Source organism: Lethenteron reissneri, chromosome 20 (assembly GCF_015708825.2).
Source record: "Lethenteron reissneri isolate LAM-NWPU_2019-01 chromosome 20, ASM1570882v1, whole genome shotgun sequence".
In the NCBI taxonomy this organism is placed as follows: domain Eukaryota; kingdom Metazoa; phylum Chordata; class Hyperoartia; order Petromyzontiformes; family Petromyzontidae; genus Lethenteron; species Lethenteron reissneri.
Window position 1 is genome coordinate 5,886,308 of NC_083798.1, and position 22,356 is coordinate 5,908,663.

Consider the following 22,356-nt stretch of genomic DNA (forward strand, 5'->3'; position numbering starts at 1 on the left):
AGGACAACAAAATAAGCACAAATGAGTTGTCAATCTAGATGATTTAAAATTGCATAGCTCCAGTGGCTTCCTAATATCGGAAGCAAGAGCATTTCCAGACGGCCGCGAAAGCGCATCTGAAATCGCGCGATGCAGTGACCGTCTTTGTTCGATAGCCAGCCAAATATCGCTGCTGCGAGGATGTCCTGAGTTCATGTGATGGTTTATGTTCCTTGACGAGATGCATTGTCTTTGAGTTGTGCGCCTTTTGGCGTCATCTGGTCCAACACCATGTGAGACTAGGCTCTAAGGAAAGCTGTCTCGGGTGTGGACCAATACATTTCAAGGACAGTGCATACATTATCAGAGTTGTGTTTTTGTTTGCATTCCGACGCAGGTATTGTGGTCAATGCAAACATGACTTCTTGTAAAAAAAGGTGTCAGTTTTGTTGCCAGAAAAAAAGGGTAAAAAACCAATTATCAAGAGTAGGTTATTGTGTGCCGGATTCCTGGTCCAAATTTACAAAAATTACACCGAAAACGACTCCATTGGAATATCCAGCAGTGTACATAGCAATCATCTCCCTGCACCATCGCCGCCTTCGTAAATCTTGACAGGACCCTCCTGAATAAGAGTCATGGGACTCGGTGAGGCTTTCCTGGGCCAAGTACGAACACAAACGCATCAACAACTCTGATACCCCATGTTGCAAGCTGGCATGGGCCCTGCAACGAATGACATGGGGCAACGTGCTCAATTTTCGGCGTTTTCACAATGATAATGACCCCATCTAGTGGTGGATCTTGAGGGTTGCCAGTAGCAGGTGGTTCAACATGCACGTGATTGAGTCCGGCATGGCTCTTAACGAAAACCGATGGTGTCTCGTCTCGACGAGTAAATGAAGTGAATGGCCACTGTACGTATCGACATGACATCGTAGACAGGGTTGTCGACTTTCCCAATTCCATGCAACGTTGCAAAATGGTTTATGTATTCGATATCTCATTGAGCCATCACGGAGGGTCGTAGACTGAAACATACAAAAATAAGCAATAAGCAGACACAAGGGTATTTGTCCGCGATGTTTATTTCACCCTATCAGCCTACTAAACAAATGTTTTGCGACGACAGCATGCTGTATAGAGAAGCCAAAGTCTGGGCCAGTGCGGACCGGTTTCGTCAACCCGTGCTCCAATTCCGTGCTGCGTGCCACGCACCTTTAAAGGGGCCGTCCATAAATGACGTCACGCACCTAGGGGGGAGGGGGGGTCAGACATTTGTGACGATGTGTGACGAGGGGGGGGGGGGGAGTTTGAGAAATGTGACGTCACATCAAAATGCGCAAATTTAAATAAATATAGACAACACGTTCTACTTAATTCAATATACTTTTTAATACATGTTTTCTCCTACAATATCAGAGTGCAGCGCCACATTAAATACCCACTACAATGACAATAGTTTAAAGCGATTTGAAGCATATTCTTGGTTCTTTCGGTAAAGTCACGTAGAAAGGAAATAATAAAATAAAATGAATATTTTATTATTATTTTATTATTTCCATTCTACATGACTTTACCGAAATAACCAAGAATATGAATCCCTGCAGTCACGAAAGCTTTAAATCAAGATTCGATTTGAAGCATGTTATTTTTTTTGGGGGGGGGCAGAGCATTGTGACGTCACATTTGAGGGGGGGGGTCTGACTTTTCGTGACGCCGTGTGACGAGGGGGGGGGGGTCAAAAATCCTCCAAAATCGCGTGACGTCATTTATGGACGGCCCCTTTAAAAGAGCAGCGCGCTCAGCTCCGCGTGTTCCGTGCCGCCTTGCCGCGTGTCAATCCTCAGCACAGCGGCAACTCAGCGGCGAAGACGTCAACCCCGGTGGCCGTGCCAGGCCAGGTGCACAACTGCAGAGGCCACGCACGTGAAAGTTTGTTGATCGAAGGCTCGCTGGCTAAGGAGGTCACGGGGCACAGAGCCAGGTCACGGGCACAGGTGGAGTTTGACCTCTGTGTTGGAGGGGCGGCCAGGTGTTCGCTTTGTCCCTCACATTAAGAATCGCGGGTGTATATAATTAATGTATTTTCTTATCTTAATTGTGAACTGCTGAATATAAATTGATAAACATGGACAGTTTGGGAGGGACGTTGCCACTCTGTGCCATGGGGTGACTGACTTAGACGACTGGCAGATGCACCAGCTGTGCCCCCCCTACTGTGCAAACTTTCTTCATTTTACCCGCCCGGCGCTCCGCTTGTTGTTGTGAGCGTCACACCTCTGCTCTCCGCTGTTTGTTGGAGGGCGGACTGCCACTAACTGCCCGGTAGCGGTCCTTCAAGAGCCTCCTCCACACACTTGCTCAGCCCCACGTTCCTCCGAGGCCTATCCATCCCGTGGTGTGGTGCGCATTGCTCGGTCCACGTTCGGGCCAAAAACTAAAAAAAACGAACTTTAGACGTCCGCTCGGAGGCGTGGAATGGACCGACACCGAGATCGAGAAAGGGCACCACCGCTCAAAACACCGGAGGAGCTGTTGGCAACCCTTACTACACTCGGTTCTCGTGTGCTGGACTTGGGTTTAATGTCTGCACATTTTAGGGGCCGTTCATAAATGACGTCACGCGATTTTGGACGATTTTTGACCCCCCCCCCCCTCGTCACACAGCGTCACAAAAAGTCAGACCCCCCCTCAAATATGACGTTACAAAGCTCTGCCCCCCCTCCAAAACCATATTTATATTTAGAAAATAAAACATGCTTTAAATCGCTTTAAACTATTGTCATTGTAGTGCGTATTTAATGTGGCGCTGCACTCTGATGTTGTAGGATAAAACATTTATTAAAAAGTCTATTTAATTAAGTAGAACGTGTTGTCTATATTTATTTAAAGTTGCGCATTTTGATGTGACGTCACATTTCTCAACCCCCCCCCCCCCTCGTCACACATCGTCACAAATGTCTGACCCCCCCCCCTCCCTAGGTGCGTGACGTCATTTATGGACGGCCCCTTAGCACCGGTGCCACTGCTAGCAGGCGAGGCCAGTCACGATCCATGCACGCATTAATGCCAATGGACGTCATCTTGAACAACAGTTGGGATTCATCTTCTCGGTTCTTTCGGTAAAGTCACCTAGAATGGAAACAATAAAATAATAAAAATAAAACATAATAAAATAAAATATTAAAATAATACGGTATAATAATATTTGCTTTATTTTTTATTATTTTATTGTTTCCATTCTACGTGACTTTACCGAAAGAACCAAGAAGATGAATCCCTGCAGTCACGAAAGCTTTAAATCGAAACAGTTGGGATGCATTAAATAACCAGATTGAATTTGTGAATGTAACCATCGTTTTTGTCTTTTGGGGCCACACTGCAGAGTACTTCTGCTGCACTGCCCTCTGCTGCCCACCTCGTAACACAGCTTGATAACAGTTCAAGGGCATTTGCAGTTCTTTAGAAACTCCTCCCTTTTTTGTTGCCCACATAATACACGAGCTTGATACGCGGTGGTTTGGCTGCTGCAGCTCCTTACGATTAAAATTTCCCTCCCTTTATTACTGCTAATCCTACATAATACACGAGCATAATATGACTTTGAGACCCCCCCCACCACCTACACATTCCACAAGGAGTGACTAATCCCATATCTGCATTTTCCATCAATAGGCTTAATTCCGCTGTTGATATATGTATCAAGGCGCTCTCCTCCTCTAACCCAGCTTAAATATACGCTGCCAAGCTTGGCGGTGTTCATTGGGACACTGTCTTTCCGACAGCTCTGTTTCTTCACCTGAGGACGGCTGCTTGTGTTGTGGCCGAAACGTCGTGAGAATTTGTATTTTATTATGTTTTATTTTTATTATTTTATTATTTCCCTTCTACGTGACTTCACCGAAAGAACCAAGAAGAATTCAATTACCACCCAAGAATGTCAATGTGGAACGCGCGTGACGTCAATCCACGTCGACCAGCCCCCCTCATTAATAATCATAAACAGGTTACGTCCTCCACATGGACCCGCCCCTCATTAATAATCATGAGCGGGTGACGTCACTCCGCATGTAGAACTCCCCCCCCCCCCCCTCATTAATAATCAATTCCGAGCTATCTCCGAGCTTACATTTAGAAGCAAATTTCTTACATTGACATGCTAATCTCTCACAATACAATGGCCACCCCCACAGCTTCGTTTGTCAAGATTTACCCGATCTTACATTTACATGCAAATTTAATCTCTAGCCCCTCTCACTGACCCTTGGGCTACACCATCCCAAACCTTTATAACGCATTACCTGAGCAGCGCTCCCACCATATATTCTCAGCAGCTCTTCCGCGATATTTCTCACCTGATGACGAATGCTTGTGTTGCGATTGAAACGTCGTGATATTGTTATTTTTTTTTCCATTATTTGATCTATCTCCGTGGCTTTACCGAACGACTCAAAGAATGTGAATAATCATGAGCAGGTGACGTCACTCCACATCGAACATCCCACCTCTTTAATAATCATGAACAGGTGACGTCCTCCAAATGGGCATCCCCAACCATTAATAATAATTAGCGGGTGACGTCACTCCACATGGGGGGCCGAGGTGCCTCCTCCCCCCCCCCCCTCGGCGTCAACTCACAACCCTCACTACAAAGACAGAACCCTCACGTCACGCGATCTCCGTCACGCTGTTGAGACATCGAAGTAAAAAGGATGTCACGATGAACAAGGGATTATAACATTTAAATGAAATAGGTCTGTGTCACCGCGCCCTTACAAATTGCACACGCATTGATGCAATAAATATCACGTCGCGGTCTGCTTTTCGCTTGCAAGTTTCAGATTTACTGCAATACACGAGTCCTGGGACGGGCAAAAGGCTAGTCATTGATATTATCCTTGTGACAAGATAACCAAGAAAATATAATATCAAACCACAGCATTCTAATATTTAATTTGAAAGCTCATGACATATTTTATTGTATATAAAACAAATAAACAACAGTCCATGCTCTTGAAACGCAGTAGAGTACTTTAAACGCGCACACGTGTGCGTTGTCATCGTGTTCGTAAAAATGAGTGCTCAAGTCGCACGGTGTGCACCTGAAATAAGATTTCGAGCCAAAGAACGTGGCAGTTACATCTCTCACAGTGAAGTGACGCATCGTGATTTTCGACAACGTATTCGTGCAGACTAAAATATGCATTGTTATGAAAATACAAAAAATATAAGTGCGTAATTACGAATAATTTACATTCATTAAATAGTTGTGCTTTCTGTACATTGAATTCTTCATCATCATCATCATAATAACATACAGCCCTTTGCCAATGCACGGCTGGATGAAGGCCTCACGCCGTGACAGTTACTTTGAATAACACGTGAGTAACAGAACGGAACACTTTTTACAAATTGTCACTTTTTTAAGGCTTAATTTTTTTGTAAAGATAATATATAAAACAATACTTCAGTGGACAGCAGCGAAAGTACATTTGTGCTCTCTCGTTGCTGGAAACTCTTCTTGAGGTGGCTGTGGGCCACGTGTTTGCTGGACACGCTGACACCGATTAGCCCTTTTGGAGAGCACTCCACTTGTTTTCTTATTCACAGGATGCAGATACTCTTACGTTGATTATTTGCCGAATTGCAGCTCTGAATGCCCTGACACAAACATTCCAAAGTGCACGCCCACGCTGATCACATTTGGCACGGATGTCAAGAGTGCCAGCAGTCTCAGATGACGCTTTGATACGGGTATCGTCGACGGTCACACTGCCGCCCTGCGCCGCTCATGATACAGTTGTGGGTGTTGTGACTTTTGCAAAACCCAAACCATATATTCCCCCCCCCTCCACCCCTCCACGACCAGCACAATCCTATGACCCAGGCTACCATGACCAAACACGGATCATGGAACAAAACAGGCAAGCAGATCCTCAAAAAACGAACTTTTTCCATATTTTGACTTCCACCAAATTGTTAAGTTGTTTTGAATCTCAGGCCTCGTCCTCTCCGTATGGAATTCCGGCCAGGTGAGTTTCGCCCACGTGCACGATAAACAAGCTCGCCCTGTCCCCCATTGGGACCTGCCCCGCTAACCGATGACACGTTCTCTTCGTCACCTCGTTACCACAGATCCACATTCAAGTGGTAGTGCTCTCCACGCATCGGCCCCACGCGTTTTACAGAGCAACACGTGACTTCGACATCAATCTGTGGACTCCCAACACGTTCATTTTTCTGTAGAGGGTCTCTTTTTTATAGTGAAAGGATCCCCCACACAGACAACCACCGCTTTGCTATTCCCCCATCAACTTGGGGAGATGCCTCCGTACGCACCTCTCAATTTGCTGCAATAGGCACAGAGGCCAAGGAAGACTTGAAAGGGTCAAGAGTAACTGGGGCCACGACACGTGGTATAGCCGCCCTCCCTTCATAAAACATCAACGGACAGCTGTGTTCATATCTCTTCTTGAGCAGAAGACGGCCGTCACCTGTTGAGGAAGCGCAGGTTTATGGGCCGGTCTGGCACCAACAGGGTACGTGTCATGGGCCGTACCACGCTGTCCTTGGACTCCGGCTTGATGACGTACTTCTTTATGATCTGCAAGGGGTACATCGGCGATGGTCAGTTGGTGTCATAACTATCATTGTGGCTGTTGTTTATTTCCAGGCTCATTGTGTTACCTTTTAAATGATGCTGCCACGGAGTCGTTCATGTCAATGGAACTGAAACTGTGCTCGTTGTAAATACTGTTTCTGGAATTGCTTAAATGAAATCCAAAAGATCACAAAATCAATTTTTTATGCGGTCATTAGTGACCAGAGAGAAACCATCACCTCACTACGCCGGATAAACTAATTTAATCACTGGCGTCTAAACCCCACATTTTACCTCTCGATCTCAGCTCTGTCATGGTCCCAGCACCCTGAACCATCTGACCACCTCGTGCTTGTACGAATTTGCTATTCACCTGTGCCAATGCAAGGTGGACCTCCAACTCGGCGAGCCTCCTCCCCACACAGCTGCGCTTGCCGAAGCCGAACGGGATGGACGCGAATGAGTGCATGCCCTCCTCCCCCTCCTTCTTGTTTCCCTTGTCGAGCCAGCGGTCCGGACGGAAAGCCTCCGGCTCCGGGAAGTATCGCTCGTCGTGAGAGGTGGCGTAGTGGCACAGCGTGATGAGTGTCTGTTGCACAAAACGGGGCACGAACGTGAAACAAAACGAAGGTTGACCCACACCTGGGACAAAACCACCCTGAGCGCACCCAAACTACACAAACTACACAAATCAAGACTAAACTACACAGGATTGAGCTTGCCTGGTGCTGGGGTGGGGAGACCACCTGGGAGTGCCAGGTGTGGTCTAGGCACACGTGCAAAATAGTCAACGTTTGACTCCAAATTGGTGGCATTTCATTGGCTCAGGGCGAGAGTGACTCGTAACAGGCATCACGTGCATATATTGAAGTTACACCACAAATCAATCAATTGGGATTGTACACAACCATCATCGCTCTCCCCACCCCAACCTCTACTGGCAGACTAATACGCGAGGCCACTCTTGCAAATGAAATGGGGATGCCGCAATGGCGAGATGTTAACTATCTCGCCTGGTATAAAGGAGGTCGTGGGTTCGATCTCGACCATGACGCCTGCATATTTTGAGTTTTTGTGTTCTCTCGCTTTCCCCGTGGTCGCGTGGATTTTTCTCCGGATCCTCCGGTTTTTCCCTCCACATTTAGAATCAACATCACGCGTTTAGAGTATTTGGCTGCAATACATTTCCACACGACGATCATAAGCCCACTTCGCTGGGCTTTCACTTGTGGCCAGGTCGCTTTTGAAAAAAGATCTATAATCGCTTAGTGGGCCTTACCTGGTCAAATAAAATTTAGTTTAGTTGGAGAGACTATCCTGGCCCCGTGAGTTCTCGCCTGGCTACACGGATCAAACGCGAAAGTGGCCGTGGACGTGCGCCTCACGCGTGGTGCTCACCCCTCTCGGGATGAGGTATTCGCCGATCTCGACGTCTCGCTGCGAGAAGACCCTCGCGTTGCCGGGTATCACGGGGTACAGCCTGCAGGATGACACCGCACCAGTGCATGTAAGAGCTGTTCACAAATAGCTTGTTGTTTTCTGTAGAACTGCTTTGTGTGTGCGTGTTAGTCTGCGGTCCTTCTCCCCGGCGCCTCCGATTAGCGCGGTTGGCTACGCGCGGCACGAAAGAAGCTCGACGCACTCGCGGTTGACGCCACGTGGCAGTCATCGCAACGAGGAGGCTTATCAAGAATGGACCGCAGCCTGTCGCGTGGATGAGCGGCGCAAGGCCAGCCCGGCTCCCCACCTGAGCGCCTCCTTCACGGTGGCCCTCAGCAGCGGCATGCGCGCCAGCTCGTCGGGGCCCGGCGTGGCGCGGCCGCCCATCGCGGCGCACACCTCGGCGTGCAGGCGCTCCTGCAGGTCGGCGTGGCGCGACACCTCGTACAGGGACCACGACATGGTGCTCGAGATCTGTGCGGGGACACGTGCGGTGGGGGCAGTGGGAGGAGGAGGGAGGACGTTAGTTTCGTCCCGCACGCGGACAAGTCCGCGCGCTCCTTGGGCAGCAGCGTCAGTGCTGTTGAACTAAAACTAAACTATTTATTTTATCAGGCGAGGCGCCACTGTGCTGTGTAGCTCTTTTTCACAAGCGACCTGGCCAACACAAATGATAGCTCAACGAGGTGGCTGGCTTCTCATGTGGAAATGTATAGCAGCAAAATACCCTAAACTTCTCGTCGATTTTAAAAGTGGAGGGGAAAACGGGAGGACCCGGAGAAAAATCCACATGACCACGTGGAGGAAGAGCATACAAACTCCAAATATACAGCAGCAGGCGTCAGGTCGGGATCGACCCCACGACCTCCTGTATACCAGGCGAGGGAGTTTACATTTTGCCACCATGGTGCCCTGTTACCCACTAGCGAGAGGAAGGAGGGGTTGGTGTGCGTGGTGTACGAGCTGCCTCTACAGCAAAGTCGGGAGGGCAGGGCGGAGTTCGGGCTGATTCAATGCTGCAAAAGTTGTGTAGAGGGTTGGGCTGGGGGGGTGGGGCGATGCCGCAGCGTCTCGTGCACCCACCGCCACGTTGGTTAGCCGGGGGGATTATCTAACCATATTTCACCACGCTAGTAAGTGGGCAGAACTGTTTCAGATATCACTCGCCGCCGATGTTCGCTGCGGCGGGGAATTGAACTCAGAATAGGGGGGGGTAGGTTCATTGGACAAGGACGCTAACCGCCGTACGCGTATTACGCATCAGGCCACCCATCTCCCCCTTGGCATTCACGCCGCGATGCTGCGATCGGCGCGACGCTACGCGAGGGGGGGTGGGCGTCTGTGTCGGCGATCCTCACCGTGTCCACGCCGGCGAGCAGGAGCTCCGTCAGGTTGCCGTAAATCTGGCGCATGGAGAGGTCCTGGCGGGAGAGGTAGTAGGCGAGGACCCTCTCCTGCACCGCCTCGCCGCGCCGCGTCTGCTCGCTCAGCTCGGCCAGCCTCGAGTCGATGTGGGTCTTCGCTGCTCGCAGAAAAAGAATCGCGCGTCACAACGGCGGCGATGTCGGCCACGCTTGGACATCGTCGACAGGGAACGTCACTGCGTCGCATCCCCGTCGCGCTTCACGAGTTCGCGTCGTTCGCCGCGATGGCCAGGTTTCGCGTGGCCGAGCGGGCCTTGACAGTCAAATGTTGTTGCGTTTAGGGGTCCCAGTCTCTTCGAAGGCGGAAGGTTTAAACCCCGCGGCTGCCGCTACGGACATCACGGCCAAGCGACGCGCGGTCACGAGGTTGCTCACGGCACGACCGCGAGCACGTGGGGAAAGTCGACTTCTCGGTCACTCGGGGTGATGGTGGGGAGGGGTGCTCCAGATCAATCGTAAACAACGGTGTGTGCCAAGTATTTATGTGGATTGGACCGTAGGGACCGGATTCATCGTTTACCTACGGACACGGAATTGAGTTGAAGACGTAGACTGTTAATCACCTTTATTGCTTCTTAACTACTGGGCATCTGTGAACTACTGGGCATCTATGAACTACTGGGCATCTGTGAACTACTGGGCATCTGTGAACTACTGGGCATCTGTGAACTACTGGGCATGTGTGAACTACTGGGCATCTGTGAACTACTGGGCATCTGTGAACTACTGGGCATATGTGAGCTACTGGGCATCTGTGAACTACTGGGCATCTGTGAACTACTGGGCATCTGTGAGCTACTGGACATCTGTGAACTACTGGGCATGTGTGAAAAAGATAATTTATAGTTCATCGGATTCCTCCAGTATAAACAAATATTCTGATTCTGAACTGCTTTTTGTATTTAGTTTGTTGTACATTCACCGCACCGCCGATTAGCACAGTTGGCTACGTACGGTGTGAAAGAAGTTCAACATACATACGTACCTAATTGATCAAGCCACTCATTTAACTTTACTTGACAATTACGTCACCTCCAACAGGTGAGGAGCACCAGATATTTAATCCGGTCTACGTGTAAAACAACAATATTATTTTTAAGCTCGCTTCATCCGCGAGCCCAGATAATGCGCCCTCGGGCAACTGAGGGTTCACCGTGTGTATGCATGTTTAGAGAACCCAACCAACTGCTATGGAAATGCTTGAGCATCTGGTACGTAGTTAATGCGGACGTGATTGATGTCACGCACACATTTCACCATTGTCAAGGTAATTTGGAGAATTCAGCGTATCGATCAGACAGCCATTTAAACATATCCCAAATCATGACGTGGCCCCAATTTCAACGTCACACGCCACACATTTTCCATGCATCCATCAACAATGTGTGTTTGTGTGTCCGTGTGGGAATTACACAAGTAACTGAAAGAGGATTTTAAGTCAACTGATTTGCGTTGTAGTTTAGTGCACCACTTCCAATCGATAGGCTGTCAGTTCAATTCCCAGTCGGGTGTTGACTCAGCCCGTCATCCCGAAAGGTGAAATAAAAACAATAGTCAACAGACATTGTGCTATGGATGTATGGATTTTGACCACTGGCTTGGAGCTCTAGACGGTAGATAAGTGCCACCCAACGTAGACTTGGCCTTTTTAAAATATATATAGCGCGAGCATATTGATGACAATCACAACACGGTGTGTGTGGACACATGGGAAATGAGAACTATTCAAGCAACGCATCATTGAAGGCCATTTATCCATGTATGGGCAATTTACTACTCCTGCTGTTATGCACAGGAACAATCCAGGCCATACTCATGGCTTGGCGTATCGCAGTTTGTGGCTCTATGGCTCTCCCAATGCCTTTTCAGATTGTGCAGCAATGCTGCTCGGCGTCATTGTCCGATGTGTCACGCCACGTGCTGGGAGTACAGTGAAAGAGCTCCCCCCGAGAACGTTGAGAGACATTGGTCGTGAACGCGCCGGACAACTCCGAGAAGACATCGGAGAGCGATGCAAGGGATTATAAGTTCGACAAAAGCGATGAAATTGAGCTAACTTCTCTATCGCTCACCAAGTCTGCTGCACGACAAAAATGTTTGTTATTATTACTATATATATAAAACTCTCAAAGTCCGAACGATGCTCACTTTACGACCCTTCCCGATTGCCCCATTTGCGGCGCCCGTACCGAAGGCAAAGAGGCAGTCCCAGGCGGCCACGAAGCGCTTCCAGGGAGTCGGGTAGAGCCAGAGGAGCGGGCGCGGCATGGCCATTGTGAGCAGCGTCAGCTGGAACATGCTGTTGATGGCCTGGATGAAGCGCTCAGTGTCCTCGGGGACGTTCGGAGCCAGGCAGCCGAGGCGAGCCTCAAACAGCACCGCGCCGATCCCTGCAGGCGCACAGACGAATCGGTCGATCAGAAAGCGCCGATGAGTACGCTCGGAAACGTCGAGACCGCTGCAGAGTTTGACTTGCGTTGGAACGACGAGGCTGGATAAAGCGCAGTCCCAGAAGGATGTGTGGCCGATTGGTTGTGCAACGCAAGCATGATTAATGCATTTTGATGTTATATTAACCAATGGCTCGATTTGACCCAAAACACAAACGTTGGTCTACTCTTGTAAATACTGCTCACACGTGATATTTAAACGCTTCGTAGCTAATGTTGAAAGCGTTAACTCTGTCTGTAACGGGGGTGGGTAAGAAACTTTGAAAAGATGATCCAATTTGAATAAAAATTTAGTATCAAGTTACGTTGCTAATTTGAAAACTGGAAGAAAAAAATGATCAGAGGATTGCCCAAAAATTTGAGACGAGAAAAATCTCACGGTGTTTAGAGAAAAAACAAAATCAGCTCCAAAAGAAAGTTTGAACCCCCCCCCCTCCGTCTCCCTCATCTTCTAATTACGTCATGAGCCGTGTGACGTCATCTCATTATGTGGCCTCGAAACGAAACGCTGATGAAGTACTTCCGAGGATATAACGCATGTTGGAGAGCGTTACAGAATTCGAGCACAAACATTATATTTGATTTCTTGTTTAAATGGGGTTCCCCCCCCCGCCCCTTACAGTCCTGCCGCCTGCATCGTCGTCATGAGATGATGGATCCACTTTTAAATCCCCGCAAGCAGTATGTATGTAATGTATGTTGAACTTATTTTGCACCGTACGCAGCCAGCCATGCTAATCGGAGCCCCCGCTGCTGTGTCGGAGAACCGCTGTGTGGAAGATATTCTTTGTTCAAATTGAGATTGTCGCGTGCACAGTCAAAACTGATATATTCGGTTTAATTTTTCTGGAGCTGAAATGTTGCCAAATTAAGTGCAACGCCAAACTTCACGTGACAGTTTTAATGTGTGCAGCCATTGGTGACCGGGCTTGGACCATCTACTCGCTACACTTGAGAATACAACCAAACCACTCACAGCTGATTAAACTCTAAGATCTCAGACGTGCTGGCTCAGAACGCTGACCTCTGAGCCACCCGGCCCACATCTGCACTTCTTCTTCTTCAAAGCACACTCTACGCAGCATCCCTTTTAGTAACCTTTTGCAGTCATTTAACCACAACATTCTTGGCGACCGCTCACAATCCGCATCACCGCAGCACTGCGCACTATCCCTCTGCTGCAACACAAAAACAAATCTCACATCGCAGATCCAGGGACAAGGTCCTGCTCGTGAGCACGTGAAGAACAGGACAGCGCACCGCTGTGTGGTGGTATCAATGCCACGCCTACCGCGTTTTCATATCGCTGAAAGTTGATATTAACACAACGATGATGCCTTTATTTATCCAGGAAAGATTCACCATGAAATGAAGGTTGTTTTTCAGGAGGTGCCCGCATTGTTGCACTGTTTGGTCAATTCCACTTCAAAGCAATAGCATTGTGATTGCAACACAGCGCTCCTTTCGGCCTCGGTCAATCAACGAAAGGTCCATAGCAGATTTACATCAATATGTTCACTGAGGGACATGGCCAGGATGCTAACCCTGATTGCAAACACGCGGGCGTCTGCACACACACACACGCGCGCGCGCGCATACACACAGCACGCCACGTGGTAGCGCGTCTCCACTGATGAAATGTGCTTGCCTCCCCGCATGTCTGAGCGTTGTCTATCGCAAACCGTTGCATTTTACTTCCAAACAAACATAAGATGGGGGGGGGGGGGGGTTACGCACACAGCCGCTCATCCATCACTAATACCAGTGGCCTGCAATGCGATGAATTCGGGTCGCAGTGCCCTTGAAGGTCACAGCGTGAGACAAAACCGCGTATTAATTTACGGAGCTTTTGGCAACAAAAAAAATCTCTGCAATTATCTGACCTCGCCCGCGTGCTTTCCGATCGGTTATGTGCGGCTCGGTGATCTGCGGCAACAGTCCCAAAGACATGCCCACAGACCGGAGATCCGTGTTGACTAATCGCTTAGCAATCCACGTGCAAAACATTGAATTCAGAGCTTGATTAAAAATTGTGAGATTCGATTAAAACGTCGGACCAAAAAAATAGTTCCCCGTCTAAACTGGGGCTATAAATTAGACATTCTGCTGGGTGCATTTTTTCGTTGCAATTATATTTTATATTACAAACAGATTAATGCGTTATCATGATCCACATAAACAACTTGAAGTGGATCCCAACTCACGTTTAAAGGGACTTATGCAAACGTCCGTCGAAGTATGCATGACTTTTAGCACATTCCAATTTGTACTCCGAATTCTATGCTCGGCAAATAAGCTAACAAACACGTCGGTGCTTTGATGCTTCACTTATTATGCGTGTCAAGCTCCCAGCTCAACACAAACGGCTCCATTCACGCTCTGTGGGCAAATGGTCCTTTCCGTTAAAGTTTTTGATGGAAGCATTGGCGACATCTCCGTCGCCAATGCTGCGTCGAAGCGGCCATAAGTCAGTCGCTTCGTCAACATCTGCTGAGTCGCTCTCCAATGGTTTGTTTCTTTGTACGCACTTGGGGCGAAACGTCGGACTCCCGTGCCTAAGGGGCCGTCCATAAATGACGTCACGCGATTTTGGACGATTTTTGACCCCCCCCCCCTCGTCACACGGCGTCACAAAAAATATGACGTCACAAAACTCTGCTGCCCCTCCCCCCAAAAATAAAAATGCTTCAAATCGCTTTAAACTATTGTCATTGTAGTGCGTATTGAATGTGGCGCTGTACTCTGATGTTTTAGGAGAAAACATTTATTAAAAAGTATACTTAAGCAGAACGTGTTGTCGATATTTATTTAAAGTTGCGCATTTTGATGTGACGTCACATTTCTCACCCCCCCCCCCCCCCATCGTCACACATCGTCACAAATGTCTGACCCCCCACCCCCCCAGGTGTGTGATGTCATTTATGGACGGCCCCTAACAACACGCGGTACAACCCCAAATACACAACTAAGAGCCACCGCAGCAGAGCCGCGTACATCCACTGCGCGTTCGTGAACATCCGAGTCCACCCATTGGCGTGCGGCGTGCTCAAGATGTTTTGGTTTTTTGTCGAAGCTCGCACACGGACCTTCAAGACCGAACTTGTAGAAGACATCCGAGACGTCCCGCACCAGGCCCTGGTTCTGCGTTCGCTGCCTCTCCACGTTGTCGAGGAGGTCGCCGACCACGTCGAGGAGGGGGGCCGTGTACGCGGCGGCGCGGCCCGGCTTGAGCATGCGGTCTCCGATCACCCGGCGTAAGCGCTGCCACTCCTCTCCCTCCCTGTCACAACGCGTCGTGGCACAATGGGGCAGGCAAAAGGAGGAGGCGGTGGGAGTGGGGGAAGGGGGGAGGGTTATTTTATTTTATTTTGCCAGGTAAGGCCCGCTGAGATATGCAGCTCTTCTTTTGTTTCAGAAGCGACCTGGTTAGCTTAACGAAGTATGCTTATCGTCATGTGGAACATTTCTAGCAGTCAAATGACTCGGAACGCGTTGATGTTGAGTCTAAAATGCGGAGGGGGAAAAAAAATCGGAGGACCCGGAGGGAAAAATCTACGCCCACCACGGGGAAAGAGACACGCAGACTCCAAATAAACAGCAGGCGTCAGGGTCCCGATCGAACCCGCGACTTCCCGTACACCGGGCGAGGCAGTTAACATCTCGCCACCGCGGCGACCCCCACCTGTCGTCGGGGTTCGGTGAGGATGAAGGTGCCACAGCTGAGTGGAGGATGAAGGGCACCGGAGCGAGTGGCATAGGATGAGACCCCTTGGGTCACGGGGAGGAGGGTGGGGGGATTGTGAAGGCAGCCGCGTTGTGAACGCACGAGTCTTCGTGGCTGTGCTGCGTAGCTCTGAGGTGTGTTCTTAGAGTTGTTCCGGCTTGCTGTGCGGCACGATGGTCCGACGTTTTGTTTTTGCTGCACATCGGAGTGCTGCCGTAACAGCCGGTGGGAAGCACAAAGACAATTGTTGTATGCCTGCTCTTCGTCATTGCCACGGCGTCGAATGACGAGCACTCATCGGTCATCTGCCCGGATGGTTTGGAAGCCAACATGTATGGAAGAAATATAGAGAATATATTCTCAGGTTTTTTTCGGTAAAGTCACGTAGGTAAAACATTAAAATTAATAAAAGTAAAATAAAATAAAAATCACGACGTTTCGGAGGCAACACAAGCTTCCGTCTTCAGGTGGAACCGTCACAGCACGATAGCTGTATCAAGTGAGAGAAATTCCAAGAGCACAGTAATTGCATATATACTGGTTGAGGGTGGGAGGAGCCAAGGTAGGCCCTGAATATTTCTTTTTGTGAGGTTCAAATCTAGATATATAGAGAGGCCAAGTATCCAGTTTAGCAGCTCGTCATCGCCTGTCTTGAACAGGGCATCACGGCCGCCCTGAACAAGGGTGCTGAATTGACGAGAAGTCAGAGATTGTCAGACTACGGACAGACTGGCTTTCCTGCAGCCATCGGAGTGTGAACTGTTCTTGCGTGGCTCAGGGTTACTAGCGGAGATGGGTGTAGCCCCCGCATCTTGTTAAAGCATCGCAGATTCAGGAATGACATGACTATTATATACACGTGTGTTTGACAATAATAATGATGATGACATTAATGATGATGATTATTAGGTATGACACAACAAACACATCATTGGGTCACACACACACACACACAGGGGCACAAGGCTGCCACGATCATGACCCAGATGCATCGGTTTTAATTGCGTGGGACACACAGTCAATCGTCCGGCGTGTTTGTCCGCCCCTCATTCTTCTGGACACAAAAGGTGGTGGTGGTGGGGGTGCGGGCGGCTGGTAGGGCCACTGCGCAACACTCACGCAGTCTTCCGTCTTCTTCTTTCGAATGGCTGATGATGTAGATGCACAACAACAACAGCAATAATTGTACACTCAGGCGGTCAAGCCAGAGAACCGTGTGTCAGGAGGGGGGGTGGGGGGACGAGGAGTAGTGTTATGGCTGCTTAACACGTAGGCTTTCGCGACCAGTATCATACATAATAAAGGTTTTTGGGTTAGATCGCGTTATTTATAAATGTGTCGTAACCCTCCACCACCCGACACGGCCAATCAGTTCTGGCAAATCGCACCAGGATGCTGGATGTAATTACCAGCGAGACGTCGTACAACTCACATTCTAAATGTTGTGGATTCACTCTTCAAACACACCGGTGGGCTGAAGAAGTAACGAATTGGCGTTTTGTTAACGTGACGCATTTTTTGTTACCGATTGGCCGTGTCGGGTGGTGGAGGGTCGCGACACGTGATCTAACCCAAACACCTTCATTGTGAACAGCTGCACGGCTGTGATACTCACGCAGTGAGCAGTCCGAACGCGTGGCCGCGCTCCGTGCGATAGTCCTTCCACGAAGACAGCTCCGAGCGAATGGGGTGAGCGCCCTCTTGGCGCAGCACCTGTTCCATCAGCTTCGCGCACGCCACGTGCACCGTGACGAACGGTCCGAACTGCGCCTTCCACACGGGGCCGTAGCGCCGGGTGCCCTCGATCTGCGTTTGCGGGTCGCACGGCACGACGGGACATGAACGTCGCGCAAAGTATACTCCGAAGTTCTAGATTTGAAGCTTTCGTGACTGCAAGGATTGATGTTCTTAGGTTTTCTCGGTAAAGTCACGTAGGTAAAAAATTAAAATTAATAAAAGTAAAAAAATATATAAAAATCACGACGTTTCGGAGGCAACAAGTTATAGCACAGTGCAGGACTACAGCACCGCATGTCATAATGTTACGAATGATAATGTAAATTTAACTAAGAAAAGCCCCATGGAATCTTAGTACTCTATTCAGGAGGGTCCTGCTACATTGAGATGTTTGGCCAAACACGTACATTTTTTATTCTATACCTACGTGACTTTACCGAAAGAACCAAAGAGTACATCAATGAGCATTTGGCTCATTGTCGGAGGAAACCACCGAACACAGAGCAAAGCCCGGCAGCACGCTGTCGACGAGGGGGTCATACTCCACACTGCCATCTCCTGGCCATGCCTGGCAGCCCCGCGCCTGCAACACCTGGCAAGCCCCGCTGGTCACCCATTGCACCACTAACCGGGCTCATACCCTGCTTAGCTTCTGGGATGCACAGAGATAGGGCGCTTTCGAGATGATTTGATCATCGGCAAATGTGTTTTTTTTTTGGGGGGGAGTGGTGTGAAGTTATTCACCAACCAACGCTGACCAGTGTAGTGAAGTATGGCTAAGGGACCCCCGTGACCGACACGGCGTGAGGAGACCCTTCACATCATGAGCAGTGGCTCGACATGCAGAGGGGTTGCAAACGGTTACGTCCAAATGAGGCAGAATGACGTTGTTACATAACGAGGCACACGGACGATCATTCGCGCGCATCGCTTCACGCGTGTACCGTGTGGGTAGCTCATCAATTGTGATCGATGCATCGTTACGCGTCCAGTTAATAAAGACTAAAAAGACTCCATTTCATAAATCGGATAAATGCGACGATGTTATGCAAAAAAAAGTGACATTTAACGTCTCGTCCCATCCAGCTCACGTGCGAGAATCTGAATCTGTGAACAGGCTATGACATAGCAAGCAGGGCGACAGCAAGGAACTTAAAATGACCAATGTCTGTTGGCCTGATGGACAAAGTTAAGCTGGAAGTTCGACGACTTGGGCTATTTTAAATGCATTCACACTCTTCCTCATCACATATTCATCAAGTCAGCCTCTCGTCGTACCCAACAACCATCCCAACGAAGACCTCCCTGCGTGAGTCCAACCACAGAGCGCTCGCCCCGCGGATCAACCGCCAAACCCCCGACACAGCCACGTGGAATTCCCACCGCTAATCCCGGACGACTCGCGATCACGCGCGCGCGTTCTCACCTGCAGCTCGTGGAGCCTGCTCAAGCCCCTCCTGAACAGGAGGTCGCCGGCGAAGCTCCACACGCTGGGACCGGGCACGTCGCGAAGACCCTTGAGGGCCCCCACGGCCACGGCCGGGCACGCGCCTCCTCCTCCCCCGCGCGTGCGCTGCGCCTCTGCCGTGGGAACGCGCGGCGGTGGCTGCGGATGCGCGGCAGCGTGCGGGCATAGCGGGGCTGCAGCTGCTGCGACGGCGGCGTGCGGCTGCGGCAGCGGCGGCTCGGCGGCGTGGGGGCACAGCGCGGCTGCTGCGCGCCACAGCGCGGAGCGGCGGGTCCGGCTCACGGTCACCGCGTGCGTCATTTGGCTCTCTGCGTCGTCTGCGTCTCGGGCGCTCGTCTGTCTCTCTGTCTCTGCGCTGTGTGTCGTTGTCTCAATGCCCTCGGTGTCTTTGTCCTCTGTGTGTCTGTGTCGGTGTCTCGGGCGCTCTGCTGTCTCGGCGCGTGTCCGTCTCTCTGTCTCGGCGCTGTGTGTCGATGTCTCAATGCCCTCGGTGTCTTTGTCCTCTGTGTGTCTGTCTCGGCGTCTGGGGCGCTCGTCTGTCTCCGTGTGTCTGTCTCTCTGTCTCGGGGTGCGTCTCGCCGTGTGTCTCTGTCTTAACGTCTCGGTGTCTGTGTCTATGTTGATTCCGGTCTGTGTCACAATTATTCAATGTATATCTGCATCGGTGTCTTTCTGAGTGTCTCCGTGTGTGTTTTTGTGGCAATGCGTTTTCAGGCTCTGCCTCGGTGCCTTAACGTCTGTCTGTGTCAATATCTGTCTCCGTGTCTCAAATGTCTATCTTAAATGTCAAAATCTGAACGCCTGTCTTGCTGCCTCCGTATCTGTCTCAATGTTTATGCCTGTCCCGGGGTGTGTCTATTTCATTGTCTGTCTGTCTGTCCCAGTGACAGCTTCTTCCCTGCTAATGGGATAAGTGTTTGCTTGCCGGCGTAATGCCTTGGCTGCAATTGTGTCAGTGTCTCTCTCTGGTTGCTTGTATGTATGCGAACAAAAGTAAATGTGTCAATGTGTCTCAATGTCTTTATATAGGCGCGTCTGCTTTTCGCTGTCTCGACTGCACTTCTCGATCTTGTCCGTTGCAAAACCTCTGTTCCACGTATCTCTCGCTTCTCTGCAAATGTGCTCCACTTTTTAATGCAACGTCCTTCTCGGTGCGTGCACGTGTCTCTCGCACACACTGGCAGACGGCCCCCCTGTTCTCTGGGTCTCTTTAAATGATTTCTTCACCAGCAACTCCTAAATGAACATTGCCTTCGAATGTGCTTCTCCTCCGATGCCCTGCGATGATTCGGGATTGTTAATGCACTGTTATAAACGGTGCTATAGCAGGAATTAAGTGAGATGATAGAAACAACAACAAAAAACCTCTACTAGTGAGACAGGGGCAAGAGCTGAGTTTTCGTTGCGGGAGAGGACTCTGCATTTGTATATATAGGCCGAGTCTTTGCCTCCCAGAGACGTGACGCAAAGGCTGGCTTCGATTTGTTTATTTATTTTATTTTTTATTAAAACAAAAAAAAGTTTTGGGTCATATTTTATCAATCTACACCAGTCAAGGCGAAGGTCACGGTTAATATTTACAGACACACATAACGCCCGGAATGCCTCATAGTTACAACACTTTGTTTAGGAAATACGCAGTAAATCATTATGGTAATAGCCCCAGAGCAAGACCCACTGATGAAATGATCGGCGTTATTGCGAGTGTGGTTTTTTTTGTCCTTTGCGACCGGGGGGAAGGAGAAGCGTCCAACAATGGCACGAATAATAATAATAACATTGCCAAAAGTGTAATCTTGCATTTGTTTTTCTTTCACGGCAATGGGTGGACTCTTATCGGAGTGCATTCGAGTGATGTTTTTCATTCATTTTAACCATGGGCTTTCACGACCAATGTTATGATTCATAATTAGTTTATTTTGGGTTAAAACGTCATTAAAAAAAACATTATTATTTTAGCGCTCCACTACCAGAAAGAGCTCATCAAATCAAGGTGTCACGTGGGCAAATATTCCGAGCGATTTGGTTAATCGCGTGGGCACAATTGACGCGCGCCACTAACACGCGCGCTGGCCAAAATGCTCGATTGATGTCACGTAGCTGCAGCATTGCGACTGTTTGCTGCGACCAGGACCAGCTCACACGTATTCCCCTGTACGTGTAATCATTGCGGGATGGACACACGCACACACGCACGCGCGCGCGTAATAATAGGCAGCCCTTTGTCAATTCGCACATACACGTGCGCGCACAGCAATGATATACACGATCATGCGCACACATTGCGTTACTGGCATGCTCGTGTGAAGGCTGCATGGGCCGACGAGCGGTCATTCTGGGTCAATTTCTACCAATTATGGGCGTCCGTTACATAGCCTAGTTCAGTACAGCTACACATTTCTCACATTCCCGTCATGGTGATTCTGATCATCATCATCAGCAGCAGCAGCCATCACTCCCAATCTATTGCTGGATGGGGGCCAATCCAATCCTGCAAATAATAAAACAAATCTAGAAAGATTATGGTCACGCAAGAAGGCTTGGAATACGCGTTGGCATACTTGGCGCTGGCTCGCTGCTGCCTTGGCTGTTTCCGCAGCTATTATCCATACTCCTTGCAGTCACGAAAGCTTCAAATCTAGAATTAGAGCTATTATCCAATCGTCGCAATGGATGCAACAAGATTGGCCTGCAATCCCCCACTCTTTCCTTTTTTTCACCTTATCCAAAAATGCACAATCGCTCACTGTCTTGTGTTCGCTCCATATTTATTTCCGTGCAACTCACAGATGACAGTGAGGCGGTGTCCTGCCAGCTGCTCTCTCCTTAAGCGTGTTTTGTAGGTCAGAACACTCTCTTTAGAAAATAAAACAACTCTGCCGCAGGTTCCCAGAGCATTGCTCATCAGTGTAATACTTTTAATTATAATAATAATAGTTCAATTTATAACGCGCACACATTTGCAGACGTATAGTGGCCGCAACTCAGAGGCGCGGAGCCAAGCTCAGAGTCGCTCGAAAGCACGTGATTGTAGAGGTGAGTTTTTAAGTCTCTCTTGAAGGAGGCGATTGAGGTGATGCTGCGAATGTGCAGAGGGATATCGTTCCAGACTGTTGGGGCTGCCACCGAGAAGCGGCGCATAGACATGACCATTACTCTTATTATTATTATTCGTACACTTGTTCACCCAGGAAAGCCTCAACGAGTCCCAGTGCTCTTATTCGGGAGGATCTTGCCATGTTTTAACAGAGGGGAGGTGGGGGCGGGGCGACGTGTCTAACGTGTAATCCCAAAAAAGTAGTTCGCAGGTGATTTTCCAACACGTGGATGTTTGGCCAATACATACCAGATGCGTTGTGTTGCATTTTTTGGTGCTTAGAATTGGAATGGCAGAACATTAACGTAGACGCAAATACATCTAGATAATAATCTTCATCGATAAAGTGGACCTCCTGTTATCCGCTACCCTATTATCTGCGAGTCGTATCATCCGCGGGAGATGTTACCACCCGCAAAAACTCCGGTTATCC

At 49.3% G+C, this 22,356-nt stretch overlaps 1 protein-coding gene across 1 annotated transcript; it reads right to left on the reverse strand.

Moving 5' to 3' along the window:
• Nucleotides 1-5,047: 5,047 nt before the first annotated feature.
• On the reverse strand, nt 5,048-20,211 carry LOC133344635 (25-hydroxyvitamin D-1 alpha hydroxylase, mitochondrial). Its single transcript, XM_061554659.1, has 9 exons — nt 18,785-20,211; nt 17,237-17,427; nt 14,984-15,177; nt 11,637-11,837; nt 9,382-9,545; nt 8,331-8,497; nt 7,982-8,063; nt 6,957-7,172; nt 5,048-6,586 (listed from the first exon to the last, which is right to left on the reverse strand). Exons 1-9 carry the CDS (start codon nt 19,124-19,126, stop codon nt 6,473-6,475), a joined length of 1,671 nt encoding a protein of 556 aa, XP_061410643.1. The 5' UTR covers nt 19,127-20,211; the 3' UTR covers nt 5,048-6,472.
• Between the last annotated feature and the right edge of the window lie 2,145 nt (nt 20,212-22,356).

What these genes read in the sequence shown, in the direction of transcription:
- LOC133344635 (XM_061554659.1), bottom strand. Translation starts at nt 19,126, where the DNA reads ATGACGCACGCGGTGACCGTGAGCCGGACCCGCCGCTCCGCGCTGTGG. An exon ending in GCGTTCGGACTGCTCACTGC is followed by an intron (nt 15,178 to 17,236) that starts GTGAGTATCACA and finishes GCGTTGTGACAG; the next exon opens with GGAGGGAGAGGAGTGGCAGC. An exon ending in TCCACCTTGCATTGGCACAG is followed by an intron (nt 6,587 to 6,956) that starts GTGAATAGCAAA and finishes TACCCCTTGCAG; the next exon opens with ATCATAAAGAAGTACGTCAT.